Here is a 26639-nt window from a genome sequence, read left to right on the forward strand (position 1 = left end):
TACGATTTCGCTCTTTCTACTAACTTTGGGTTTTGTTTGTTCTTCTTTCTCTAGTTGCTTTAGGTGTATGTTAGGTTGTTTATTTGAGATTTTTCTTGTTTCTTGAGGTATGATTGTATTGCTGTAAAATTCCCTCTTAGAACTGCTTTTGCTGCATCCCATAAGTTTTTTTTAATGTATGTGCATACATGTGTGGGTACAGAAGATTCTTTGAGTCAGAGACAAGAACCACTTACTACTCACAGAAAACCTTGTGAGAAATCAGTTCTCACAGCGGTGATTTGGTGAGGGCTAGATGGCACATGCATATGTTTTGGGGTACAGTATGGATAAGGAACTCCACAGGGGGAAAGGCAGACATTATATAGGGCTGCTGGATTCCTGTTCATATGAGAGAGAGAGAGAGTGACAGAGAGAGAGACAGAGAGACAGAGAGAGACAGAGAGAGAGAAACTTTGCTGTGGAGGTCAAGAGAGTAAATTCCATTCCAGACAGGGGGACTGATATTTTACTTTCCTGGGAGACATCCTCTATCTGTGCTGTAAAAAAAGCTACCCTCTCTGGATATAAGTGTTTCATAAGTTTTGGATTGTCATGCTTTTGTTTTGTCTCTAGGTATTTTTTATTTCCTCTTTGATTTCTTCAGTGATCCATTGGTTGTTTAATTGCATACTCTTTAGACTCCATGTGTTTTTTATAGTTTATTTTCTTGTAGTTGATTTTTAATCCCATAGCGTTGTGGTCAGAAAAGATGCTTGATATGATTTCAGTTTTCTTAAATTTACTGAGGCTCACTTTGTGGCCCAGCATGTGATCAATCCTGGAGAAGAATGTGCACTTGAGAAGAATGTGTATTCTGCTGCTTTTGAATGGCATGCTCTATAAATATCAATTAAGCCCACCTTGTCTAATGTGTCATATAAGGCCTGTGGTTCCTTACTGATTTTCTTTCTGGATGGTCTGTGCATTGATGAAAGTGGGGTGTTAAAGTCCACCACTATTATTATGTGGGGGATTTCTCCTTTAATGGCTGTTACTATTTGCCTTATATATTGAGGTGCTCCTATGTTGGGTCCATACATATTTACAATTGTTGTATCTTCTTCTTGGATTAATCCCTTGATCATCATGTAGTGTCCTTTGTCTCTTGTAAATAGTCTTTATTTTAAAGTCTATTTTGTTTGATATGAATATTGCTACTCCAGCTTTCTTTTGATTTCCATTTACATGGAATCCCTTTTTCCATTCCCTCACTTTCAGTCTGTATGTGTCCCTATATCTGAAGTGGGTCTTTTGTAGACAGCATATATATGGGTCTTGTTTTCGTATCCATTCAGCCAGTCTGTGTTTTTTGGTTGTGGCATATACTCCATTTATTTTTAAGGTAAATATTGATATGTATTTTCTTATTGCCATTTTGTTAATTGTTTTGGACTTGTTTTTGTAGGTCTTTTTAATTCCCTTCCTCTTTTGTTCCCTTCTCTTGTGATTTGATGACTGACTTCAGTGTTGTGTTTGGATTTCTTTTCTTTTTTGTGTGTTTATCTATTGTAGATTTTTGGTTTGCCATTCCCATGAGGTTTTGATATAGCTGTCTATATATAAACAAAATTGTTTTGAGTTGCTGGTCTTTTAATTTCAAATGCATTTCCAATAGCCTGCATTTGTGCTCTCCTTTTCTCATGATTGCTGGTTTTGATATACTATTTGTGTGTAGATGATTTCCTACCTTTACCATATGTTTGCCTTTACTGGTGAGTTTTTCCATTCATAATTTTCTTGTTTCTAATTGTGGCCTTTTCTTTTCCACCTAGAAAATTTCATTCAGCATTTGTTGCAAAGCTGGTCTGGTGGTACTAAATTCTCTTATTAGCTTTTGCTTGAGCTTTTGATTTCACCATCGAATCTGAGAGCCTTGCTGGGTAGCTTATTCTTGGTTATTGGTTCTTCCTTTTCATCACTTTAAATATATCATGTGACTCCCCTCCGGCTTGCAGAGTTTCTGCTGAGAAATCAGCTGATAACCTTGTGAGAATTGCCTTGTATGTTGCTTTTAAGGTTTTTTTGTTTGTCTTTAATTTTGGTCAATTTCATCACTGTGTGTCTTGGTGTATCCCTTCTTGGGTTTATTCTGCCTGGGACTCTCTGCACTTCCTGGATTTGGGTGACTGTTTCCTTTCCCATGTTAGGGAAGTTTTCAGCTATCATCTCTTCAAATATTTTCTCAGGTCCTTTCTCCTTCTGGGACCCTTATAAAGCAAGTGTTGGTATGTTTAATGTTGTCCCAGAGGTCTCTTATACTGTCCTCATTTCTTCTCATTCTTTTTTCTTTATTCTGTTCCACAGCAGTGATTTCCACTATTCTGTCTTCCAGCTCACTTATCTGTTCTTCTGCCTCAGTTATTCCTTCTCATATATCTTTCATTTCAGTTATTGTATTGTTCATCTCTGTTTGTTCTTTAAAGCTTCTAGCTCTTTGTTAAACAAAGATCTTCTCAATCTGTGCCTCCATTCTTTTTCTGAGATCTTGGATCGTCTTTACTATCATTACTCTGAATTGTTTTTCAGGTAGACTGCCTGTCTCCCCTTCACTTAGTTGTTCTTCTGGAGTTTTATCTTGTTCCTTCATCTGGGACACATTCCTCTACTGTCTCATTTTGTCTAACTTTCTGTAATTGCAGTTTCTGTTCCGCAGGCTGCAGGGTTGTAGTTCTTCTTGCTTCTGCTGCCTGCCCCCTGGTGGATGAGGCTAAGAGGCTTGTGTAGGCTTCCTGGTGGGAGGGACTGGTTTCTGCCCAGTGGTGGGTGGAGCTGGCTCTTGTCCCTCTGATGGGCAGGGCCATGTCAAGGGGTATGTTTGTCAGGCAACTGTGTGCTCAGGAAGACTTTAAGCAGCCTGTCTGTTGATGGGTGGGGCTGTGTTCCCACCCTGTTGGTTGTTTGGCCTGAGGTGTCCCAGCAGTGGAGCCTACAGGCTGTTGGGTGGGGCCAGGTCTTGGTGAGAAAATGGTGGCCTCCAGGAGGGCTCACGCCAATGAGTACTCCCCAGAACTATTGCCACCAGTGTTCTTGTCCTTGCAGTGAGCCACAGGTGCATAACTCCACAGGAGACCCTCCAATACTAGCAGGTAAGACTACCCAGTCTCTTACGAGGTTACTGCTTTTCTCCCTGGTTCATGGTGCACATGAGATGCTGGGTGCACCCTCCAAGAGTGGAGTTTCCCCCAGTCCCGTGGAATTCCTGTGATCAAAACCTGATGGCCTTCAAAGCCAGACTCTCTGGGGGCTCCTCCTCCCATTGCCAGACCCCCAGGCTGGGGAGCCTGACATGGGGCTCAGAACCTTCATTCCTGTGGGTGAACTTCTGTGGTAAAATTGTTTTCAAGGTTGTGGGTCACCCACCTGGCATGTATGGGATTTGATTTTATCATGCTCCTCCTACCATCTCGTTGTGGCTTTTTCTTTCTTTGTCTTTGGATGTAGGGTATCTTTTTTGGTAAGTTCCAGCATTTTTTTGTCAATTCTTGTTCAGCAGTTAGTTGTGACTTCAGTGTTTCCCTAAGAAGAGGTGAGCTCATGTCCTTCTACTCTGCCATCTTGTCTCAGCTGTGTGTCTAGGCTCATTGTTATTATTTTTATTATTGCCTTAAGTTAGCCCTCATCATCTCCTGTCTTCCACCAGAAAGCTGGGTCTGTTTGTTTATATGTCCAGAGAATGCTGTGATGATATGCTGTCCAGATCACTGTTTCAGGACCAAGGCACTCAATTCTTCATCTGCTTGGAGAATTGGCTAGCAATGGCTTGCACCTGAGCTCTTCCCAGTGCATGCTCTCAGCTTCCTTCCCTCACTCTCCAACATCAACCATATAGGGAGAGACCCAAGGGACCTGACAGAGGAAATGGATTTCTAAGGCTGATCTTTAACAATAATAAGATAGATAGGCAAAAGGCTTTGATCCTTGAATTTATATTATATAGAATAGTATATAACATTATATGTAAATACATGGCTTATATCTTCAGTGATTTCAGAGGTTATTTCATTATTAATGAAAAACAAAGGATTTTCTGCTGTAATTTACAGCCATAGTTTTTTAAGAATTATCAGTTTTCCCTCTGCTCTCTTTCTTAACTGCCCCCTCATCTGAAACTTCCTACCATGCGCCTCTCTGATACTTAAGGTCCCAGTAGATTTCCCTGCAGAAGGTCTCTTGGTCACATGTTCATGGGTAAACCTCAAGTGAAGCGAAATTATTTGTATAAGATTATATAGTTAGAGGTAGAGCTACCAACACCCAAACCTTCTCAATGCCAGGTGCAAATTTCCCCCAAAGCCTTAGTACCTTCCCTAACCTGAGAGCACACCCTCAAGGCCAAAATAGCAGATGACGTGCCTCTACCGTGGGGATGTTAAGGGACAAGGTAGAGGCAAAAGGTTCACTCTGTTTCCCCTTCTCATGAGAATTTTACTTTGAACTGACCCTCTAGCTCTGTTTTCCAGTAATGTGATAAGGTGGTACGTGTCAACTGTGTTACTAAGCAACACTACTTAAGGTAAAAATGACCCCTGATTGGAACTAGCATCTGACTTGGAGGAATTATAAATAAGTTATTAATACCTAACAGGAAACTGTAACTTTCAGGTTTCCTAAGTGTGCTGACTTTTGTAACTGGGCAAATCCATTTGGGGGGGGGGGCGGCCCTGGAAACTATGCTGATGGAATTATTACAAGAGATACTGGTCCAGGAGCATGTAAACTCCTGCACCCACCCAATGCACCTGGTCTCTTTTCCTTGCAGCTGAGCTTTGTAACCTGGGGGCTAAAGGAAACAGCTATGTGGTCTTCTGTGTGGATTCAGTGAGAGCTCCCACAGGAAGAGAAACACCTGGTGCTGCCCTGCTGGAAGCTGTGGGTCCTGTATTATATCTGTCTTTCTGAGTAGATTGATACTCAAATCATACCAAATATGGCCTATTAGTCTTGTGAGTATGAATGTTCAGTTGCACCTAAGACCAGGCCCCTGGTTGATACTGCAGAGGGCATCAGGGCTAGAATTGGGCAGGCTGTGCCTCATGCCATGTTTATAGCTAGAACAGTGCGATGTGGAGTTAGACAACGTAACCCCTAAGAACAAGCTTTTTTTTTTTTTTTAGTAACACTGACACATTTTGTAGCTTTATCTGTGATGGCATACAGTCATATGCTAAAAGAACCTATAAAAGTAACTTTGAGTCCTGTTTTCTGGTCACAAGAGTCCAGTTTCTGTCATATCAACTCTGTTCTCTAACAACTTTCAATAGCAGATTCCATAACCCAGATGAAATGCACTGATTTTTTCCCCTGTATTCCCCCATTCAATCTGGGCTGCCACAATCAGACAGAAAGAAAGCATGAGGACACTTTTTTCTTGACCCTGTAGTGGAAACCTTAGCAAACAGTAACTGCTTCAGGCCTGTCAAATAGATGCATGAAATGCACCAATTTAAGTGGGAATGCTTCATTTTCCACATTATGATTGTTAGAGAACAGCGCAAAGCTGAATGAGGCTGCTTGTCCTCCTCTCTACTTCCAGATGAAAAATCAAACTCACCTTAGCTGTTTTGCTCATTTTCAGTTTCTCCCTCAAGTAGCTCAGTGTCTGATGCTTGCTGTTGCTCAACACAATGCTTCTGGAGCATGTCTTCCGTGTGCCTGTGGATGACCTTATGGGCTGCGAGGATGTGCTTCTGCTGTGCGTTCCTCACTGTGCCAAAGGGACAGAAGACTTATTACTCTGGAAGTCGGAACATATCATTCCCAAAGATTCTCAAGAGAGTAGTGACAGAAATGATAACTTTGCAAACCACATATTCTCTTACTTAAGTCTGACTGGATTAAAGAAAAATTACCTGCTGTCTGTTTTGGAAGGATACATTCCAAGGGTAACTCAACCCAAATCTTATTATTGCTGCTCCCCCTGTTCCACTCTCTGCTCAGTCCGGTCATGCTCCTCCCCACCAGGTTTGCCTCCGTTCTACTGCTTAGCAGCTTCCCTCACCTGGAGTGCCTGCATTCTAAATCCTGCCCTTCTGCAAAGCCCAGCGCAAGTCCTAGCTCCTCCAGGAAGTCTCCTTTGACTGAGTCAGCCCACATTTACCGTGACCACACTTGAGTTTGTACAGACCTGTTCAGCACTGAAGTACTTCATGTGAGTTACATTTTGTTTACCTAGATTGTAAATGACATAAAGGTAAAGACCTTGTTTCATACTTCTCTTTGAGCCTTAGTCCCTAATATGAAGAGTACTTGTTGAATGATGAGTTTCTGAGCTCACGGATTTAAAAGCTGGTCCTAGTTCCATATTCTAAGAATATTTATTACCAAGACTTAGTACATTAAGCATCCCGTTTGCCTTGGAAAGAGGTAATTGTGATGATGATGATGACAGCAGTTAGCATTTGTCCTTACTTTGTGCCAGGCACTGTTTTAAGCAGTTGGCATATACTTATTCATTTAAGCCACCCACAACCCTAAAAGAGAGTAGTATTAATATCCCCATTTTCAGATGTGGCAACTGAGACACAGAGAGATTAGGTAATTTGCCTAAAGTCATACAGCTAGTAAAGCATAATAAGCAGTACTGTGGATTCTATGCTATTGAGGTGTCAGCTAGTTTATATAGGGTAAATCACATAGCAACTTACAACACTTCAGAGCAGTATGGTTGAAAGAATGGGGACTTTGGAGCCACACAGACCATGGTACAATCTGCATACTGTATAATGTCTCTAAGCACCAACTTCCTTAACTGAACTATGAGAACACATCTATAGATGTTGTAAGAAATTCAAATAAGGTATTTCTAAAAATGCTTAGTACATTGTCTGGAACTTAGTATGCATTTACACCTTGGTAGTTACTATTATTTTCATCTGAATAAAGATCTTCAATGTCATTCCCCTCCATGAACTTTTAGAAAAATGAGAGTTGGTGGATTAGGAAGACTCTGAGCTCACCTCCTCTCACACCAAAATTACTATTTACAGAGAAACTACTGATGAGAAAGACCAAAACCTACCAGAAAAGACCTCTACAACTAAAGATACAAAGAAAGAACCACAATAAGATGGGTAGGATGAGTGGGGTTGTGGTATAGTCAAGAGCCGTACCCCTGGTAGGCAACCTACAAACAGCAAAATAACTAGAATTGAAGAGGTTCTCCCCAAGGAGGAGGGGTCTGAACCCCACATTGGGCTCCACAGCCCAGGGGTCCTGCACTGGAAAGATGAGTACCCACAATATTTGGCTTTGAAGGCTAGTGGGGCTTTCTTTCAGGAAACCCTGTGGGCTGTGGTATATAGAGACTCCACTCTTTTTTTTTTTTTTTTGCGGTACGCAGGCCTCTCACTGTTGTGGCCTCTCCCATTGCAGAGCACAGGCTTCGGACACTCAGGCTCGGCGGCCATGGCTCACGGGCCCAGCCGCTCTGTGGCATGTGGGATCTTCCTGGACCAGAGCACGAACCCATGTCCCCTGCATCGGCAGGCGGACTCTCAACCACTGCGCCACCAGAGAAGCCCAAGACTCCACTCTTAAAAGGTACACACAAAATCTTACACACTGTGGCACCCAGGGCAGAAGCAGTAATTTGAAAGGACCCTGGGTCAGACCCACCCACTGATCTTGGCGAGTTTCCTGGGGTGGTAGGAGGCAACTGGACCTCACCCTGGGGACACAGACACTCATGGTAACCATTTTGGGGAGCTTTTTCTACCACATGGACACAGGTGCTGGTGAGCACCATTTTGTAAATGGTGCTCTAGCTCATCAGCCTCAGGACCCAGTACCGCCCACACCCACCAGCCTGTAGGCACCGGTACTGGAATGCCTCAGGCCAAGCGACTAGCTGGGCAGGGACACAGCCCCACCCACCAGTGGGCAGGTTACCTTAAAACACCTTGAGCCCACAGCCACTCATGGACATGGCCCTGTCCACCAGAGCACACAAGCACTAGAACTGGGACCCCCCAGGGCCTGCAGCAAGAGACGTTGGGACCTGGCTCAACCTATCAGTAGGCTGGCACCAACCCCAGACCTGCTGGGCCCCAGCCCCACCCACCAGCAGGCCAATACCAGCTCTGAGACACTTTGGGCCCCTCAGCCAGCCTCCGCAGAATCTGGACCCACTCACCAGACATGGAATGGATAAACAAGGTCCTACTGTAAAGCATAGAGAACTTATATTCAATATCCTGTGATAAACCATAATGGAAAAGAATATAAAGAGAATGTATATATATGTATAACTGAATCACTTTGCTGTACAGCAGAAATTAACACAACACTGTAAATCAACTATTCTTCAATAAAAAAATAAGGCAGAACAACAAAAAAAGGAACTCTAGAGAACGGATGAACAGAGTGAGAAGTTAGAAGGTTTTAACAGAGTTAGAAAATATAAAGAACCAAACAGATGAAAATATAACTGAAATGAAAAATACACTAGAAGGAATCAACAGTAGATTAAGTAATACAGAGGAATGGATCAGCAAGCTGTAAGACAGGTTAGTGGAAATCATTCAAGCTGAATAGAAAAAAAGGATAGAAATGAGGACAGTTTTTTAAGAGACCTCTGGGAAAACATCACACATACTAACATTTACATTACAGGGGTCCCAGAAGGAGAAGACAGAGAAAGGGACGGAGAACATATTTGAAGCCAAAACAGCTGCAAACTTCCCTAACCTGTGAAATGAAACAAACATGCAAGTCTAGGAAGCACGGAGGGTCCCAAACATGATCAACCCAAAGAGGACCACACCAAAACACTCTGTAATTAAAATGGCAAAAATCAAAGATAAAGGGGTATTATTAAAAGTAGCAAGGGAAAAGCAACAAGTTATGTACTAGGGAACTCCCATAAGGCTATCAGATGACTTTTCAGCAGAAACTCTGCAGGCCAGAAAAGAGTGGCAAGATATAGCTGAAGTGATGAAAGGGAAAACCCACAACCAAGAATACTCTACTTGGCAAGTCTTTCATTCAGATTTGATGAAGAGATCAAAAGTTTTACAGACAGGCAAAAGCTAAAAGAGTTCAGTACCACCAAATCAGCTTTACAAGAAATGTTAAAGGGACTTCTCTAAGTGAAAAAGAAAAGGCCACAACTAGAAACATGGAAATTATGAAAAGAAAAAGCTCATTGGTAAAGGTAAGTATAAGGTAGTAAAGTTAAGGTAGTAAATCAACCACATACAAAGCTAGTAGGAAGGTTAAAAGACAAAAGTAGTAAAATCACCTATATCCACAATAAGCCGTTAAGGGATACATAAAACTAGATATAAAATACGATGACAAAAACAGTAATTGCAAAAAGGGAGGGGAGTAAAAATGCAGAGTTGTTAAAATGTGTTTGAAATTAAGAGATAAGCACTTAAAATAATCATATATAGATACAGATAGACAGATACAGATAGACCTATCTATATATACATCTATGTATAAACCTAATGGTAACCATAAACCAAAAATCTATAATAGATACACACAAAAAAAGAGACAGGAAGCCAAACAACACTGAAAACAATCATCAAATCACAAGGGAAGAGAAGGAAAGAAGAAAGGAACAAAAAAGAGTTACAGAAAACAACCCCAAAGCAATTAAAAAATGGAAATACCTACCTGTCCATAATTACTTTAAATGTAAATGGAATAAATTCTCTAATCAAAAGACGTAGTGACTGAATGTATACAAAAATAAAAGCCATATATATATACTGCCTACAAGAGACTCAGTTGAGATCTAAAGACACAGACTGAGAGAGAGAGGATGGAAAAAGGTATTACATGCAAAAAGAAATCAACAAGAAGCAGGGGTGCAATACTTAGATAAAATAGACCATTAAAACAAAGACTGTTAGGAGAGCCAAAGAAGGAGACATTACATAATAATCAAGGGATTAATCCAAGAAGAAAATGTAACAGTTGTAAATATATATGCACCCAACATAGGAACACTTAAACATATATTAACAGACATAAAGGGCGAAAATCAACAGTAGCACGTAATACTAGGAACTTTGTGTGTGTGTGTGTGTGTGTGTTAAAGAATTTACTAATTTATTTAACAACAAGATCTATAATATGGGCCCCTCTGTCACAGGCAATGAAAACAGGCAATCCCTACTGAGGAATGAAATTATTCAGAAATTTATCTGCAACGAAATACAAACAGATTTTCTGTAAGAATAGTTTTCATCTAGAAATTTACATGTTTATAGAAAACCCACAGACATTTTAATCTTTGCTCTCTCTTTTGACTCCATCCAGGTTTCCAATACAGTCCCATACATGTGAACCTTCAAGTTGCAAACTTTCAAAGATGCGAAAATGCCCCGTGTGCCAATTGTTGTACTCCTCTACTGTACTTTTTTTTTTTTTTTTTGCGGTATGCAGGCCTCTCACTGTTGTGGCCTCTCCCGTTGCGGACCACAGGCTCCGGATGCACAGGCTCAGCGGCCATGGCTCACGGGCCCAGCAACTCCGCAGCACATGGGATCCCCCTGGACTGGGGCACGAACCCACGTCCCCTGCATCAGCAGGCGGACTCTCAACCACTGCGCTACCAGGGAAGCCCTTCTACTGTACTTTTTGAAGTACTGTACTGTAAGATTAAAAATGTTTTCTATATTTTTTGTGTTTTTAATGTATTATTTGTATGAAAAGCATTATAAACCTATTACAATACAGTACTATATACCTGATTGTGTTAGTTGGGTAACTAGGCTAACTTTGTTGGACTTAAGGAACAAATGGGACTTATGAACGTGCTCTCGGAAGGGAACTCGTTTGTATGTAGGAGACTTACTGTACTAGGGACTTTAACACCCCACTTACATCAATGGACAGGTCATCCACACAGAAAATTAATAAGGAAACAATGGCCTAAAGGACACACTAGACCAGATGGACTTAATAGATGTTTATATAGAACACGCATTCCAAAAGCAACAGAATACACATTCTTTGCAAGTGCACATGGAACATTCTCCAGGATAAATTACATGCTAGGCCACAAAACAAGTCTCAGTAAATTTAAGAAAATTGAAATCTTATCAAGCATCTTTTCTGATCACAGCTCTATGAGACTAGAAACCAAGTACAAGAAAGAGCAGCAAAAAAACATGTGGAGGCCAAACAATATGCCACTAAACAACCAATAGATCACTGAAGGGATCACTGAAGAAATCAAAGAAGAAATTTTTTAAAAATACATGGAGACAAATGAAATAAAAAATGCAGTGATCTGAAATCTCTGGGATGCAGCAAAAGCAGCTCTAAGCGGACAGTTTATAGTGTGATACAAGACTACTTCAGGAAAGAAAAGTCTCAAAGAATCTAACCTTAAACCTAAAGCAACTAGAAAAAGAAGAACAAACAAAAGTTAGCTGAAGGAAAGAAATTATAAACATCCATGCAGTAATAAATAAAATAGAGCCTATTTCTAAAAAAGTAGAAAAGATTAATGAAACTAAGAGCTGTTTCTTTGAAAAGATAAAATTGATAAATCCTTTATTCAACTCATCAAGAAAAAAAGAGAAGAGGTCCAAGTAAATAACATCAGAAATGAAAAAATAAAATGGACAACCTGGAAGAAATGGACAGATTCTTGGAAAGGGATAACCTTCCGAGACCGAACCAGGAAGAAATAGAAAATATAAACAGACCAATCACAAGTAATGAAATTGAAAATTAAGAAACAAAAGTCCAGGACCAGATGGCTTCACAGGTGAATTCTATCAAATATTTAGAGAAGAGATAACACCTATCCTTCTCAAACTCTTCCAAAAATTGCAGAGGGAGAAATACTCCCAAGATTATTCTACAAGGCCACCATCACCCTGATACCAAAACCAGACAAAGATGTCACACACACACACAAAAATTACAGACCAATGTCACTGATGAACAAAGATGCAAAAATTCTCAACAAAATACTAGGAAACAGAATCCAACAACACATTAAAAGGATCATACACAATGATCAAGTGGTATTTATCACAGGGAAACAAGGATTCTTCAATTTTATGAAAATCAGTGTGATATACCATATTAACAAATTAAAGAATAAAAACCGTATGATCATCTCAATAGATGTAGAAAAAGCTTTTGACAAAATCCAACACCATTTATGATAAAAACTCTCCAGAAAATGGGCATAGAGGGAACCTATCTCAACATAATAAAGGCCATATATGACAGACCCACAGCAAACATTCTCAATGGTGAAAAACTGAAAGCATTTCTTCTAAAATCAGGAACAAGGATGTCCACTCTCACCACTATTATTCAACATAGTTTTGGAAGTCCTAGCCATGGCCATCAGAGAAAAAAAATAAAAGCAATACATATTGGAAAAGAAAAAGTAAAACTGTCACTGTTTGCAGTTGACATGATAATATACCTAAAAAATCCTAAAGATGCCACCAGAAAACTGTGAGCTAATCAATGAATTTGGTAAAGTTACAGAATACAAAATTAATACACAGAAATCTCTTGCATTCCTATACATGAACAACGAATGATCAGAAAGAGAAATTAAGGAAACAATTGCATTTACCATTGCAACAAAAAGAATAAAATACCTAGGAATAAACCTACCTAAGGAGGCAAAAGACCTGTACACAGAAAACTATCAAACACTGATGAAAAAAAATCAAAAAGATGACACAAACAGATGGAGAGATATACCATGTTCTTGGATTGGAAGAATCAATACTGTGAAAACGACTGTACTATCGAAAGCAATCTACAGATTCAATGCAATCCTTGTCAAATTACCAATGGCATTTTTCACAGAATTAGAACAAAAAATTTTACAATTTGTATGGAAACACAGACCCTGAATAGCCAAGCAATCCTGAGAACGAAAAACAAAGCTGGAGGAATCAGGCTCCCCAACTTCAGACTATACTACAAAGCTACAGTAATCAAGACAATATGGTACTGGCACAAAAACAGAAATATAGATCAATGGAACAGGATAGAAAGCCCAGAGGTAAACCCAGGCACTCATGGTCAATTAATCAATGACACAGGAGGCAAGGATATACAATGGAGAAAAGGCAGTCTCTTCAATAAGTGGTGTTGTGAAAACTGGACCAACTACATGTAAAAGAATGAAATTAGAACATTCTCTAACACGATACACAAGAATAAACTCAAAATGGATTAAAGACCTAGAATGTAAGAGCGAATACTATAAAACTCTTAGAGAAAAACAAGCAGAACACTCTTTGACATAAATCACAGCAATATCTTTTTGGATCCACATCCTAGATTAATGAAAATAAAAACAAACATTAAAAAAATGGGACATAATTAAACAAAAGCTTTTGCTTTTTGAGCAAAGGAAACCATAAAAAAAAAAAAAGACAACCCACAGACTGGGAGAAAGTATTTGCAAATGAAGCAAGTGACAAGGGATTAATCTCCAAAATATACAAACAGCTCATGCAGCTCAATATTAAAAAAAACAACCCAATCAAAAAATGGGCAGAAGATCTAAATAGACATTTCTCCAAAGAAGAGATATGGATGGCCAAAAGGTAGATTAAAATATGCTCAACATCACTAATTATTAGAGAAATGCAAATCAAACCAACAATGAGAGCTTGGGGAAGACTGCGGAAGAGTAAGATGTGGAGATCACCTTCCTCCCCACAGATACATCAGAAATACATCTACACGTGAAACACCTCCTACAGAACACCTACTGAACGCTGGCAGAAGACCTCAGACCTCCCAAAAGGGAAGAAACTCCCCACGTACCTGGGTAGGGCAAAAGAAAAAAGAAAAAACAGAGACAAAAGAATAGGGATGGGACCTGCACCAGGGGGAGGGAGCTGTGAAGGCAGAAAGGTTTCCACACACTAGGAAGCCCCTTCGGGGGCGGAGACTGCGGGTGGCAGAGGGGGGAAGCTTTGGAGCCATGGAGGAGAGCGCAGCAACAGGGGTGCGGGGGGGCAAAGCGGAGAGATTCCCGCACAGAGGATCGGTACCAACCAGCATTCACCAGCCCGAGAGGCTTGTCGGCTCACCCGCTGGGGCGGACGGGGGCTGGGAGCTGAGGGTCCAGCTTTGGAGCTTAGATCCCAGGGAGAGGACTGGGGTTGGCTGTGTGAACACAGCCTGAAGGGGTTAGTGCACCACAGCTAGCCAGGAGGGAGGCCGGGGAAAAGTCTGGACCTGCCGAAGAGGCAAGAGACTTTTTCTTCCCTCTTTGTTTCCTGGTGTGCGAGGAGAGGGATTAAGGGTGCTGCTTAAAGGAGCTCCAGAAACGGGCACGAGCTGCGGCGATCAGCTTGGACCCGAGACGGGCATGAGACGCGAAGGCTGCTGCTGCCACCACCAAGAAGCCTGTGTGCAAGCACAGGTCACTATCCACACCACCCCTCCAGGGAGCCTGTGCAGCCTGCCACTGCCAGGGTCCCGGGATCCAGGGACAACTTCCCCGGGAGAACACACGGCGCGCCTGAGCCTGGTGCAACACCACGCTGGCCTCTGCCGCCGCAGGCTCGCCCCACCTCCGTACCCCTCCCTCCCCCGGGCCTGAGTGAGCCAGAGCCCCCGAATCAGCGGCTCCTTTAACCCTGTCCTGTCTGAGCGAAGAACAGACGCCCTCCGGCGACCTACACGCAGAGGCAGGGCCAAATCCAAAGCTGAGCCCCTGGGAGCTGTGAGAACAAACAAGAGAAAGGGAAATCTCTCCCAGCAGCCTCAGGACCAGTGGATTAAATCTCCACAATCAACTTGATGTACCCTGCATCTGTGGAATACCTGAATAGACAACGAATCATCCCAAACTGAGGAGGTGGACTTTGAGAACAAGATTTATTATTTTTTCCCCTTTTCCTCTTTTGTGAGTGTGTATGTGTACGCTTCTGTGTGAAACTTTGTCTGTATAGCTTTGCTTTTACCATTTGTCCTAGGGTTCTGTCCGTCCGTTTTTTTTGTTTTACTTTTTTTAAAAAAATTTTTTAATAATTATTTTTAATTTAATAACTTTATTTTATTTTACCTTACTTCATTTTATTTTATTTTATCCTCTTTCTTTCCACGTTTTCTCCCTCTTACTCTGGGCCGTGTGGATTAAAGGCTCTTGACACTGCAGCCAGGAGTCAGTGCTGTGCCTCTGAGGTGGGAGAGCCAACTTCAGGACACTGGTCCACAAGAGACCTCCCAGCTCCATGTAACATCAAACAGCAAAAATCTTCCAGAGATCTCCATCTCAACACCAACACCCAGCTTCACTCAACGACCAGCAAGCTACAGTGCTGAACAACCTATGCCAAACAACTAGCAAAACAGGAACACAACCCCACCCATTAGCAGAAAGGCTGCCTAAAATCATAATAAGGCCACAGACACCCCAAAACACACCACCAGACTTGGACCTGCCCACCAGAAAGACAAGATCCAGCCTCATCCACCAGAACACAGGCACTAGTCCCCTCCACCAGGAAGCCTACACAACGCACTGAACCAACCTTAGCCACTAGGGACAGACACCAAAAACAACGGGAACTACGAACCTGCAGCCTGCAAAAAGGAGACCCCAAACACAGTAAGATAAGCAAAATGAGAAGACAGAAAAACACACAGCAGATGAAGGAGCAAGATAAAAACCCACCAGACCTAACAAATGAGGAAATAGGCAGTCTACCTGAAAAAGAATTCAGAATAATGATAGTAAAGATGATCCAAAATCTTGGAAATAGAATAGACAAAATGCAAGAAACATTTAACAAGGACCTAGAAGAACTAAAGAGGAAACAAGCAATGATGAACAACACAATAAATGAAATTAAAAATACTCTAGAAGGGATCAATAGCAGAATAACTGAGGCAGAAGAACGGATAAGTGACCTGGAAGATAAAATAGTGGAAATAAATGCTGCAGAGCAGAATAAAGAAAAAGAATGAAAAGAGCTGAGGACAGTCTCAGAGACCTCTGGGACAACATTAAACGCACCAACATTCAAATTATAGGGGTCCCAGAAGAAGAAGAGAAAAAGAAAGGGACTGAGAAAATATTTGAAGAGTTATAGTTGAAAACTTCCCTAATATGGGAAAGGAAATAGTCAAGTCCAGGAAGCACAGAGAGTCCCTTACAGGATAAAACCAAGGAGAAACATGCCAAGACACATTAGTCAAACTGTCAAAATTAAATACAAAGAAAACATATTAAAAGCAGCAAGGGAAAAACAACAAATAACACACAAGGGAATCCCCATAAGGTTAACAGCTGATCTTTCAGCAGAAACTCTGCAAGCCAGAGGGACTGGCAGGACATATTTAAAGTGATGAAGGAGAAAAACCTACAACCAAGATTACTCTACTCAGCAAGATTCTCATTCAGATTTGATGGAAAAATTAGAACCTTTACAGACAAGCAAAAGCTGAGAGAGTTCAGCACCACCAAACCAGCTTTACAACAAATGCTAAAGGAACTTCTCTAGGCAAGAAACACAAGAGAAGGAAAAGACCTACAATAAAAAACCGAAAACAACTTAGAAAATGGGAATAGGAACATACATATCGATAATTACCTTAAATGGAAATGGACTAAATGCTCCGACCAAAAGACACAGACTGGCTGAATGGATACAAAAACAACACCCATATATATGCTGTCTACAAGAGACCCACTTCAGACCTAGGGACACAAACAGACTGAAAATGAGGAGAAGGAAAAAGATATTCCATGGAAATAGAAACCAAAAGAAAGATGGAGTAGCAATTCTCATATCAGACAAAATAGACTTTAAAATAAAGAATATTACGAGACAAAGAAGGACACTACATAATGATCAAGGGATTAATCCAAGAAGAAGATACAACAATTGTAAATATTTATGCACCCAACATAGGAGCACCTCAATACATAAGGCAAATACTAACAGCCATAAAAGGGGAAATTGACAGTAACACAATTATAGTAGGGGATTTTATCACCCCACTTTCACCAATGGACAGATCATCCAAGATGAAAATAAATAAGGAAACACAAGCTTTAAATGATACATTAAGCAAGATGGACTTAATTGATATTTATAGAACATTCCATCCAAAAACAACAGAATACACATTTTTCTTAAGTGCTCATGGAACATTCTCCAGGATAGATCATATCTTGGGTCACAAATCAAGCCTTGGTAAATTTAAGAAAATTGAAATTGTATCAAGTATCTTTTCTGACCACAACGTTATGAGACTAGATATCAATTACAGGAAAAGATCTGTAAAAAATACAAACACATGGAGGCTAAACAATACACTATTTAATAACGAAGTGATCACTGAAGGAATCAAAAAGGAAATCAAAAAATACCTCGAAACAAATGACAAAGAAGACACGACAACCAAAAACCTACGGGTTGCAGCAAAAGCAGTTCTAAGAGGGAAGTTTATAGCAATACAATCCTACCTTAAGAAACAGGAAACATCTCGAATAAACAACCTAATCTTGCACCTAAAGCAATTAGAGAAAGGAAAACAAAAAAACCCCAAAGTTAGCAGAAGGAAAGAAATCATAAAGATCAGATCAGAAATAAATGAAAAAGAAATGAAGCAAACAATGGCAAAGATCAATAAAACTAAAAGCTGGTTCTTTGAGAAGATAAAATAGATAACCCACTAGCCAGACTCATCAAGAAAAAAAGGGAGAAGACTCAAATCAGTAGAATTAGAAATGAAAAAAGAGAAGTAACAACTGACACTGCAGAAATACAAAAGATCATGAGAGATTACTACAAGCAACTCTATGCCAATAAAATGGACAACCTGAAAGAAATGGACAAATTCTTAGAAATGCACAACTGCCAAGACTGAATCAGGAAGAAATAGAAAATATGAACAGACCAGTCACAAGCACTGAAATTGAAACTGTGATTAAAAACCTTCCAACCAACAAAAGCCCAGGGTCAGATGGCTTCACAGGCAAATTCTATCAAACATTTAGAGAAGAGCTAACACCTATCCTCCTCAAACTCTTCCAAAATATAGCAGAGGGAGGAACACTCCCAAACTCATTCTACAAGGCCACCATCACCCTGATACCAAAACCAGACAAGGATGTCAAAAAGCAAGAAACCTACAGGCCAATATCACTGATGAACATAGATGCAAAAATCCTCAACAAAATACTAGCAAAGAGAATCCAACAACACATTAAAAGGATCATACACCATGATCAAGTGGGGTTTATTCCAGGAATGCAAGGATTCTTCAATATACAGATATCAATCAATGTGATACACCATATTAACAAATTGAAGGAGAAAACCCATATGATCATCTCAATAGATGCAGAGAAAGCTTTTGACAAAACTCAACACCCATTTATGATAAAAACCCTGCAGAAAGTAGGCATAGAGGGAACTTTCCTCAACATAATAAAGGCCATATATGACAAACCCACAGTCAACATCGTCCTCAATGGTGAAAACCTGAAAGCATTTCCACTAAGATCAGAAACAAGACAAGGTTGCCCCCTCTCACCACTCTTATTCAACATAGTTTTGGAACTGTTAGCCACAGCAATCAGAGAAGAGAAGGAAATAAAAGGAATCCAAATTGGAAAAGAAAAAATAAAGCTGTCACTGTTTGCAGATGACATGATACTATACATAGAAAATCCTAAAAATGCTACCAGAAAACTATTAGAGCTAATCAATGAATTTGGTAAAGTTGCAGGATACAAAATTAATGCACAGAAATCTCTTGCATTCCTATACACTAATGATGAAAAATCTGAAAGTGAAATTAAGAAAACACTCCCATTTACCACTGCAACAAAAAGAATAAAATATCTAGGAATAAACCTACCTAGGGAGACAAAAGACCTGTATGCAGAAAAGTATAAGACACTGATGAAAGAAATTAAAGATGATACAAATCAATGGAGAGATATACCATGTTCTTGGATTGGAAGAATCAACATTGTGAAAATGACTCTACAACACAAAGCAATCTACAGATTCAATGCAATCCCTATCAAAGTACCACTGGCATTTTTCACAGAATTAGAACAAAAAATTGCACAATTTGTATGGAAACACAAAAGACCCCAAATAGCCAAAACAATCTTGAGAATGAAAAATGGAGCTGGAGGAATCTGGCTCCCTGACTGCAGACTATACTACAAAGCTACAGTAATCAAGACAGTATGGTACTGGCACAAAAACAGAAATATAGATCAATGGAACAGGATAGCAAGCCCAGAGATAAACCCACACATATATGGTCACCTTATCTTTGATAAAGGAGGCAGGAATGTACAGTGGATGAAGGACAGCCTCCTCAATAAGTGGTGCTGGGAAAACTGGACAGGTACATATAAAAGTATGAGATTAGAACACTCCCTAACACCATACACAAAAATAAGCCCAAAATGGATTAAAGACCTAAATGTAAGGCCAGAAACTATCAAACTCTTAGAGGAAAACAGGCAGAACACTCTATGATATAAATCACAGCAAGATCTTTTTTGACCCACCTCCTGGAGAAATGGAAGTAAAAGTAAACAATTGGGGCCTAATGAAACTTCAAAGCTTTTGCACAACAAAGGAAACCATAAATAAGACCAAAAGACAACCCTCAGAATGGCAGAAAATATTTGAAAATGAAGTAACTGACAAAGGATTCATCTCCAACATTTATAAGCAGCTCATGCAGCTCAATAACAGAAAAACAACCCAATCCAAAAATGGGCAGAAGACCTAAATAGACATTTCTCCAAAGAAGGTATACAGACTGCCAACAAACACATGAAAGAATGCTCAACATCATTAATCATTAGGGAAATGCAAATCAAAACTACAATAAGATATCATCTCACACCAGTCAGAATGGCCATCATCAAAAATCTATAAACAATAAATGCTGGAGAGGGTGTGGAGAAAAGGGAACACTCTTGCACTGCTGGTGGGAATGTGAGTTGGTACAGGCACTATGGAGAACAGATTGGAGGTTCCTTAAAAAACTACAAATAGAACTACCATATGACCCAGCAATCCCACTACTGGGCATATATCCTGAGAAAACCATAATTCAAAACGAGTCATGTACCAAAATGTTCATTGCAGCTCTATTTACAACAGCCCGGAGATGGAAACAACCTAAGTGTCCATCATCGGATGAACGGATAAAGAAGATGTGGCACATATATACAATGGAATATTACTCAGCCATATAAAGAAACGAAACTGAGCTATTTGTAATGAGGTGGATAGACCTAGAGTCTGTCATACAGAGTGAAGTCAGAAAGAGAAAGACAAATACCGTATGCTAACACATATATATGGAATTTAAGGGGAAAAAATGTCATGAAGAACCTAGTGGTAAGAGGAATAAAGACACAGACCTACTAGAGAATGGACCTGAGGATATGGGGAGGGGGAAGGGTGAGCTGTGACAAAGTGAGAGAGAGGCATGGACATACATACACTACCAAACGTAAAATAGATAGCTAGTGGGAAGCAGCCACATAGCACAGGTAGATCAGCTCGGTGCTTTGTGACAACCTAGAGGGGTGGGATAGGGAGGGTGGGAGGGAGGGAGACACAAGAGGGAAGAGATATGGGAACATATGTATATGTATAACTGATTCGCTTTGTTATAAAGCAGAAACTAACACACCATTGTAAAGCAATTATACTCCAATAAAGATGTAAAAAAAAAAAAAAAAAACACTACAATGACATACCTCCTCACACCAGAATGTCTGTCATCAAAAAGTCTACGAACAGTAAATGCTGCAGAGGGTGTGGAGAAAAGGGAACCCTCCTACACTGTTGGTGGGAATTTAAATTGGTACAACCAGTATGGAGAACAGTATGGAGGTTCCTTAAAAAACTAAAAATAGCACTACCATATGACCCAGCAATCCCACTCCTGGGCATATATCTGGAGACAACCACAATTCAAGAAGATACATGCACCCCAAGTTCATTGCAACACTATTTACAACAGTGAAGACACCGAAGCAACCTAAATGTCCATCAACAGAGGAATGGATAAAGAACATGTGGTACATATATACAGTGGAATACTACTCAGCCATTAAAAAATAATGCCATATTCAGAAACATGGCATTATCATACTAACTGAAGATTATCATACTAACTGAAGTCAGACAAAAGACAAATATCATATGATATCCCCTATATGTGGAATATAAAAAAAAATGATACAAATGAACTTCTTTACAAAACAGAAACAGGCTCAAACTTCAAAAACAAAGTTATGGTTACCAAAGGGTAAAGATGGTGTGGGGGGGATAAATTAGGAGTTTGGGATTAACACACTACTATATATAAAATAGCTAACCAACAAGGACCTACTGTATAGCATGGGGAAATGTACTCAATATTCTGTAATAACCTATGTGGGGAAAGAATCTGAAAAAGAATGGGTATATGTATATGTATAACTAAATCACCTTGGTGTACACCTGAAACTAACACAACATTGTAAATCAACTATATTCTAATATAAAATAAAAATTAAATTTAAAAAACAAACAGAAGGATAAAAGCCATATGATCATCACAATAGATGCAGAAAAAGCTTTTGACAAAATTCAACATCCATTTATGATAAAACGTCTCCTCCACAAAGTGGGTGTAGAGGGAACATACATCAACATAAGAAGGGCCATATATGAATTAAATGAAAAATAAATTAAACCCCTAAATGTAAGAGCAGAAAGCATAAAACTCCTAGAAGAAAACACAGGCAGAACACACTGACATAAATTGTAGCAATATTTTTTGGCTCTGTCTCCTAAGGCAAAGGAAAGAAAAGCAAAAATAAATAAATGGGACCTAATTGAACTTAAAAGCTTTTGCACAGCTAGGAAATCATTGACAAAATGAAAAGACAACCTACTGAATGGGAGAAATATTTGCAAATAATAAGACCAGTAAAGGATTATTATCCAAAATATATAAATAGCTCACACAACTCAATATCAGAAAAACAAACCCAATTTAAAATGGGCAGACGACTTGAATAAACATTTTTTTTTGGCCGTGGCATGCGAGATCTTAGTTCACCTGCCAGGGATCAAACCCACACCCCCTGCAGTGGGAGTGCAGAGTCTTAATCACTGGACTGCCAGGGAAGTCCCTTGAATAAACATTTTTTTAAAAAGAAGACATACAGATGGCCAACAGGCACATGTAAAGATGCTCAACATTGCTAATCATCAGAGAAATGCAAATCAAACCCACAGTGAGATATCACCTCACACCTGTCAGAAGGGCTATCATCAAAAAGACCACAAATAACAAATGTTCGAGAGGGTGTGGAGAAAAGGGAACCCTCATGCAATGTCAGTGGGAATTTAAATTGATGCAACCACTTCGGAGAACAGTATGGAGGTTCCTCAAAAAAGTAAAAATAGAACTACCATATGATCCAGCAGTCCCACTCCTGGGTATGTATCTGAAGAAACAAAAATACTAATTGGAAAAGATACATGTACCCCAATGTTCATAGCAGCATTATTTACAATAGCCAAGAAATGGAAGCAACCTAAGTATCCATTAATAGAGGAATGGATAAAAAGACATGGTGTGTGTGTGTGTGTGTGTAAACACACACACACACACACACACACACGCACACACACAATGGAATACTACCTAGCCATAAAAAGAATGAAATTTTGCCATTTACAACAACATGGATCAACCTGGAAGGTATTATGCTTCGTGAAGTCAGACAAATACTGTATGTTTTCACTACACGTGGAATCTAAAAAAATCAAACAAACAAATGAATTTAACAAAACAGAAACAGATCTTCAAATATAGAGAACAAACTAGTGGTTACCAGTGAGGAAAGGGGAAGTTGGGAGGGGCAAGATAGTGGTAGGAGATTAAGAAGTACAAACTACCACATATAAAATAAATAAGCTACAAGGATATATTGTAGAGCACAGGGAATATAGCCAATATTTTATGATAACTTTAAATGGAGTATAATCTATAAAATTTTAAATCGCTGTGTTGTACACCTGAAACTAATATAATGTTATAAATCAACTAGACCTCAATAAAAAAAATTTTTTTAATTCATCCAAATAAAAATTAATAATGAGATATCTCAAACGGTCTGTATGTAATATTACTTAATTTGGGGTAAAGAGTATAACACATGGATGTCTTATTTGGAACGAGAAACAAAAGGCCCTAGTGTGTGCTCCCTGTCCAGGTGGCTTTCTTCGTTTGGGCTACATCCACACAAAGGGAAGAAGTTAGGACTTGCCCAGCTTGCCCACAGACAAGTCCCACTGATTCCTTTACATCTCGTGCCCCCTCCAGCTCCTTCCCCTCAGAGCCAGGAGAATCTGGGGAAGGGGGTCACAAACTAGTAACTATTAAACAGAGGATTTCCCCCCTCCTTCAGTTCCCTCAGGTGGAATTGATCTGAAGCAGGTTGGCCTCACCTTGGACAGAGGAGAAGGAGCAAGGAGTTGCATATTTTCTTAAGGATCTAGAAAACATAAGATCCCTTTTATAATATAAGGTGATAGAAAAATATTATTTGATTTAATTTAACAAAATTAAATTTTGTTGGTAGAGGCACTATCATACACTGTTGATGGGAGTATGAATTAGAACAATCTTTTTGTGGGGGCAGTTTGGTGGTATCTATCAAAATATAAAACACACATACCTTATTTCCAGCACTGTACTGCTAGGAGTTTACTCTCAGAAGCATGACCAGGGTGTTCACTGCTATTTATAGGAAAACACACCGGGAACAAACTAGATGCTTATTGCTGGGGTGGGTACTGGTTTAAAAAAGTACAATCATGTAATGGGAAAACAAGATATTTCTTTGTTCTCCTCCAATGCATTAGAACTACCATTCCTTTCTCACCGGTTACGTGATCTTAAATATTAACACTTCTCTTAAACCTGTCTAGAATTCCCCTGCAAACTCTAAAGCCTCCCAAGCTCTTATTTCACTTAAATATTTTTTTAACATCTTTATTGGAGTATAATTGCTTTACAATGGTGTGTTAGTTTCTGCTTTATAACAAAGTGAATCAGTTATACATATACATATGTCCCCATATCTCTTCCCTCTTGCGTCTCCCTCCCTCCCTATCACTTAAATATTAATCTTCTGGTTGCATCCTTCCCTGTGGGATCAGGACTGTCACCAATAGTCTGAAAGCTCCGGAAGAACACTGTTTTTAAAAACACATATTTTTTCTCCTTCTCTATCGACTAAAAGCATCAATCTTTAAAAACATGCCACTTTTGGCAAACGATAAGTGAGGATATTTATACTGAGATCAGTCCTGGCAGGAACAGGAGATATTGTGACTCACGCAGAGCTGCAGAGTCAATTTAGGTCTGTCAGGCTTCTCAGCTTTTCAACACCTGCCTTGCACATGCCCTGCCTGCAAAAGGCTACTACAGTTGGAAAACGCTGTATATTCTCAACATTTGCTTTACATTGAAAAAAAATCAAATTACAAAATACAAACTTATGGTTACCAAAGGGGAAAGAGGTGGGGGGGGGATAAATTAGGAGTATGGGATTAACATATACACGCAAGTATATATAAAACAGATAAACAATTCACTGTATAGCCTGGGGAACAAAATTCAGTATCTTGTAATAACCTACAGTGGAAAAGAATTAGAAGATATATATATAAACTGAATCACTTTGCTGTACACCTGAAACTAACATAATATTGTAAATCAACTTATTTCAATAAAAACCAAACCAAAACAACAACAACCACCAAAATACACCTCTTCTGGGAATTTGGGAACTGCCTCTTTTTTTTTTTTAATTGGAGTATAGTTGCTTTACAATGGTGTGTTAGTTTCTGCTGTAGACAAAGTGAATCAGCTGTATGTATACATACATCCCCTCCCTCTTGAGCCTCCCCCCCCCCACCAACCCTCCATCCCACCCCTCGGGAATTGCCTCTTCAAGAAGGTTTGGATTTTGACGCTCCATCAAACTTAGAACTGCACCTATCCATACTAGAGGTGATTGTATTCTGCAGTCAGACAGCATCGAGGGAACCTGACCTCTGAAATAAGAAAATGCAGTGATTCTCCTTCAGAATTTTCCCCATACCTCTGCTCAGCTTTAAATCTCTGGAATATTGAAAATAGTTTCTACCTTTAAAAAGATCATCACGGGCTTCCCTGGTGGCGCAGTGGTTGAGAGTCCGCCTGCCGATGCAGGGGACACGGGTTCGTGCCCTAGTCTGGGAAGATCACACATGCCACGGAGCGGCTGGGCCTGTGAGCCATGGCCGCTGAGCCTGCGTGTCCAGAGCCTGTGCTCCGCAACGGGAGAGGCCACAACAGTGAGAGGCCCGTGTACCGCAAAAAAAAAAAAAAAAAAAGAATGAATAAATAAATAAATAAAATAAAAAAAAACCAGATCATCACGTGGAACATTTGCATTGGCTTACCTTTTTCTTTGACAAAGTCCTTTTGCAACTCTGGGATCAGGAAACTATAAACCAACTCGGCAACGATCTCCTCTGACTGAAGCTGAGTTCGACTAAAAAGTAAAAAACAAATTAAACGAGTATTTCCTTTGTTGCCTTACTTGAGCTGCCAATTTATACCTGGATCCTCCTTGTTTGTGTAAGGAACTCCACTGCTCAAATCCCACCACTGCCTTTTCCTTAAGTGATCTGAAGTAGCACATTCCTGGTGAGTTTGGTTAACTCCATGGAAAATCCAAATTTGTCCTTTACTTAGCCTGCCTACCAGGACGGGAGTGTTAGAGATACAACTTACAAATGGAAGCCAGAAACCCTGCGGTGATGTCCAAGTAAAATTGGACATACTTAATCACATTGCTTTCATGCTTTGTGATATTCTAAAAGTAAGAAATATGAAAGTGCTCCAGACTGCAGAGGATAACTGAAAATTCTATTCCCAATGCTCTTACCATACAAAGGTACAGGCCTGCTGGCTGCTGCTAAAACAATGCATACTGAAGCATGAGTTATATATTTGTTTCTCCTTCGTGGTAAAATCTTAAGCTCTTGAAGAATACATATGAGTAACAGCAAAAGGCTGTCCATCCCACCATCTGTCCCCTTGGTACACACCGGCTTTCCATTTCATAAGCAATGTCATTGATTTCCTCAGCCATCTTCTCTATTTCTGCCCTGGCTTGTTCTTCTGCAGTATTCTCTTCAGTGTTCAGTATTATATCCTCCAGATAGGAAGTTATAGTACTTTGGTGAACTTTAATTACCTGCAAAACCCCAAAATACTCCAGTTACTCAGAATAGGAATGCTACTACTGTACACAAGAAAAATGCATGAATATTGGTTGACTTTTTTAGCACATCTACTTCATTCATCAGTAGTCCCCTCATTCATTATTCTTTTTTTTTTTAAACTACAGATAGTCTGTTTCTAATCCACCTATCTACCCACTCTGGCTCATTTTAGAATTATGGGGTGGGCGATACAACACTGCAGAAGGATCATGGGCTTGAGTCAATAACCCTGTTTTGGATCCTGGCTTTGTTCTTACCAGCAGTGTAATTTGGTCAAGCTACCTAACTGTGGCAGAGACTAAGATGTAT

The 26639-nt window shown here is 39.8% G+C and overlaps 1 protein-coding gene and 1 non-coding gene across 6 annotated transcripts in view; both read right to left on the reverse strand.

The window, feature by feature from the left end:
• CFAP91 (cilia and flagella associated protein 91) overlaps positions 1-26639 on the reverse strand; it is a 149195-nt gene that overhangs the window by 21048 nt on the left and 101508 nt on the right. For all 5 annotated transcript variants that reach the window (XM_067738776.1, XM_067738775.1, XM_067738779.1 and 2 more), the window contains 3 exons: positions 26154-26302; positions 25503-25594; positions 5594-5746 (listed from right to left, as the gene is read on the reverse strand). In XM_067738776.1, the coding sequence (XP_067594877.1) occupies positions 5595-5746; positions 25503-25594; positions 26154-26302 (393 nt within the window). In that variant the 3' untranslated portion in view covers position 5594. The remainder of the gene's footprint in view (positions 1-5593; positions 5747-25502; positions 25595-26153; positions 26303-26639) is intronic.
• LOC137225618 (small nucleolar RNA SNORA31) lies at positions 5342-5472 on the reverse strand. The gene has a single exon (XR_010943928.1). It is a non-coding gene; the product is annotated as a small nucleolar RNA SNORA31 (small nucleolar RNA).

The sequence above is a fragment of the Pseudorca crassidens genome, chromosome 5 (assembly GCF_039906515.1).
Source record: "Pseudorca crassidens isolate mPseCra1 chromosome 5, mPseCra1.hap1, whole genome shotgun sequence".
In the NCBI taxonomy this organism is placed as follows: Eukaryota; Metazoa; Chordata; class Mammalia; order Artiodactyla; family Delphinidae; genus Pseudorca; species Pseudorca crassidens.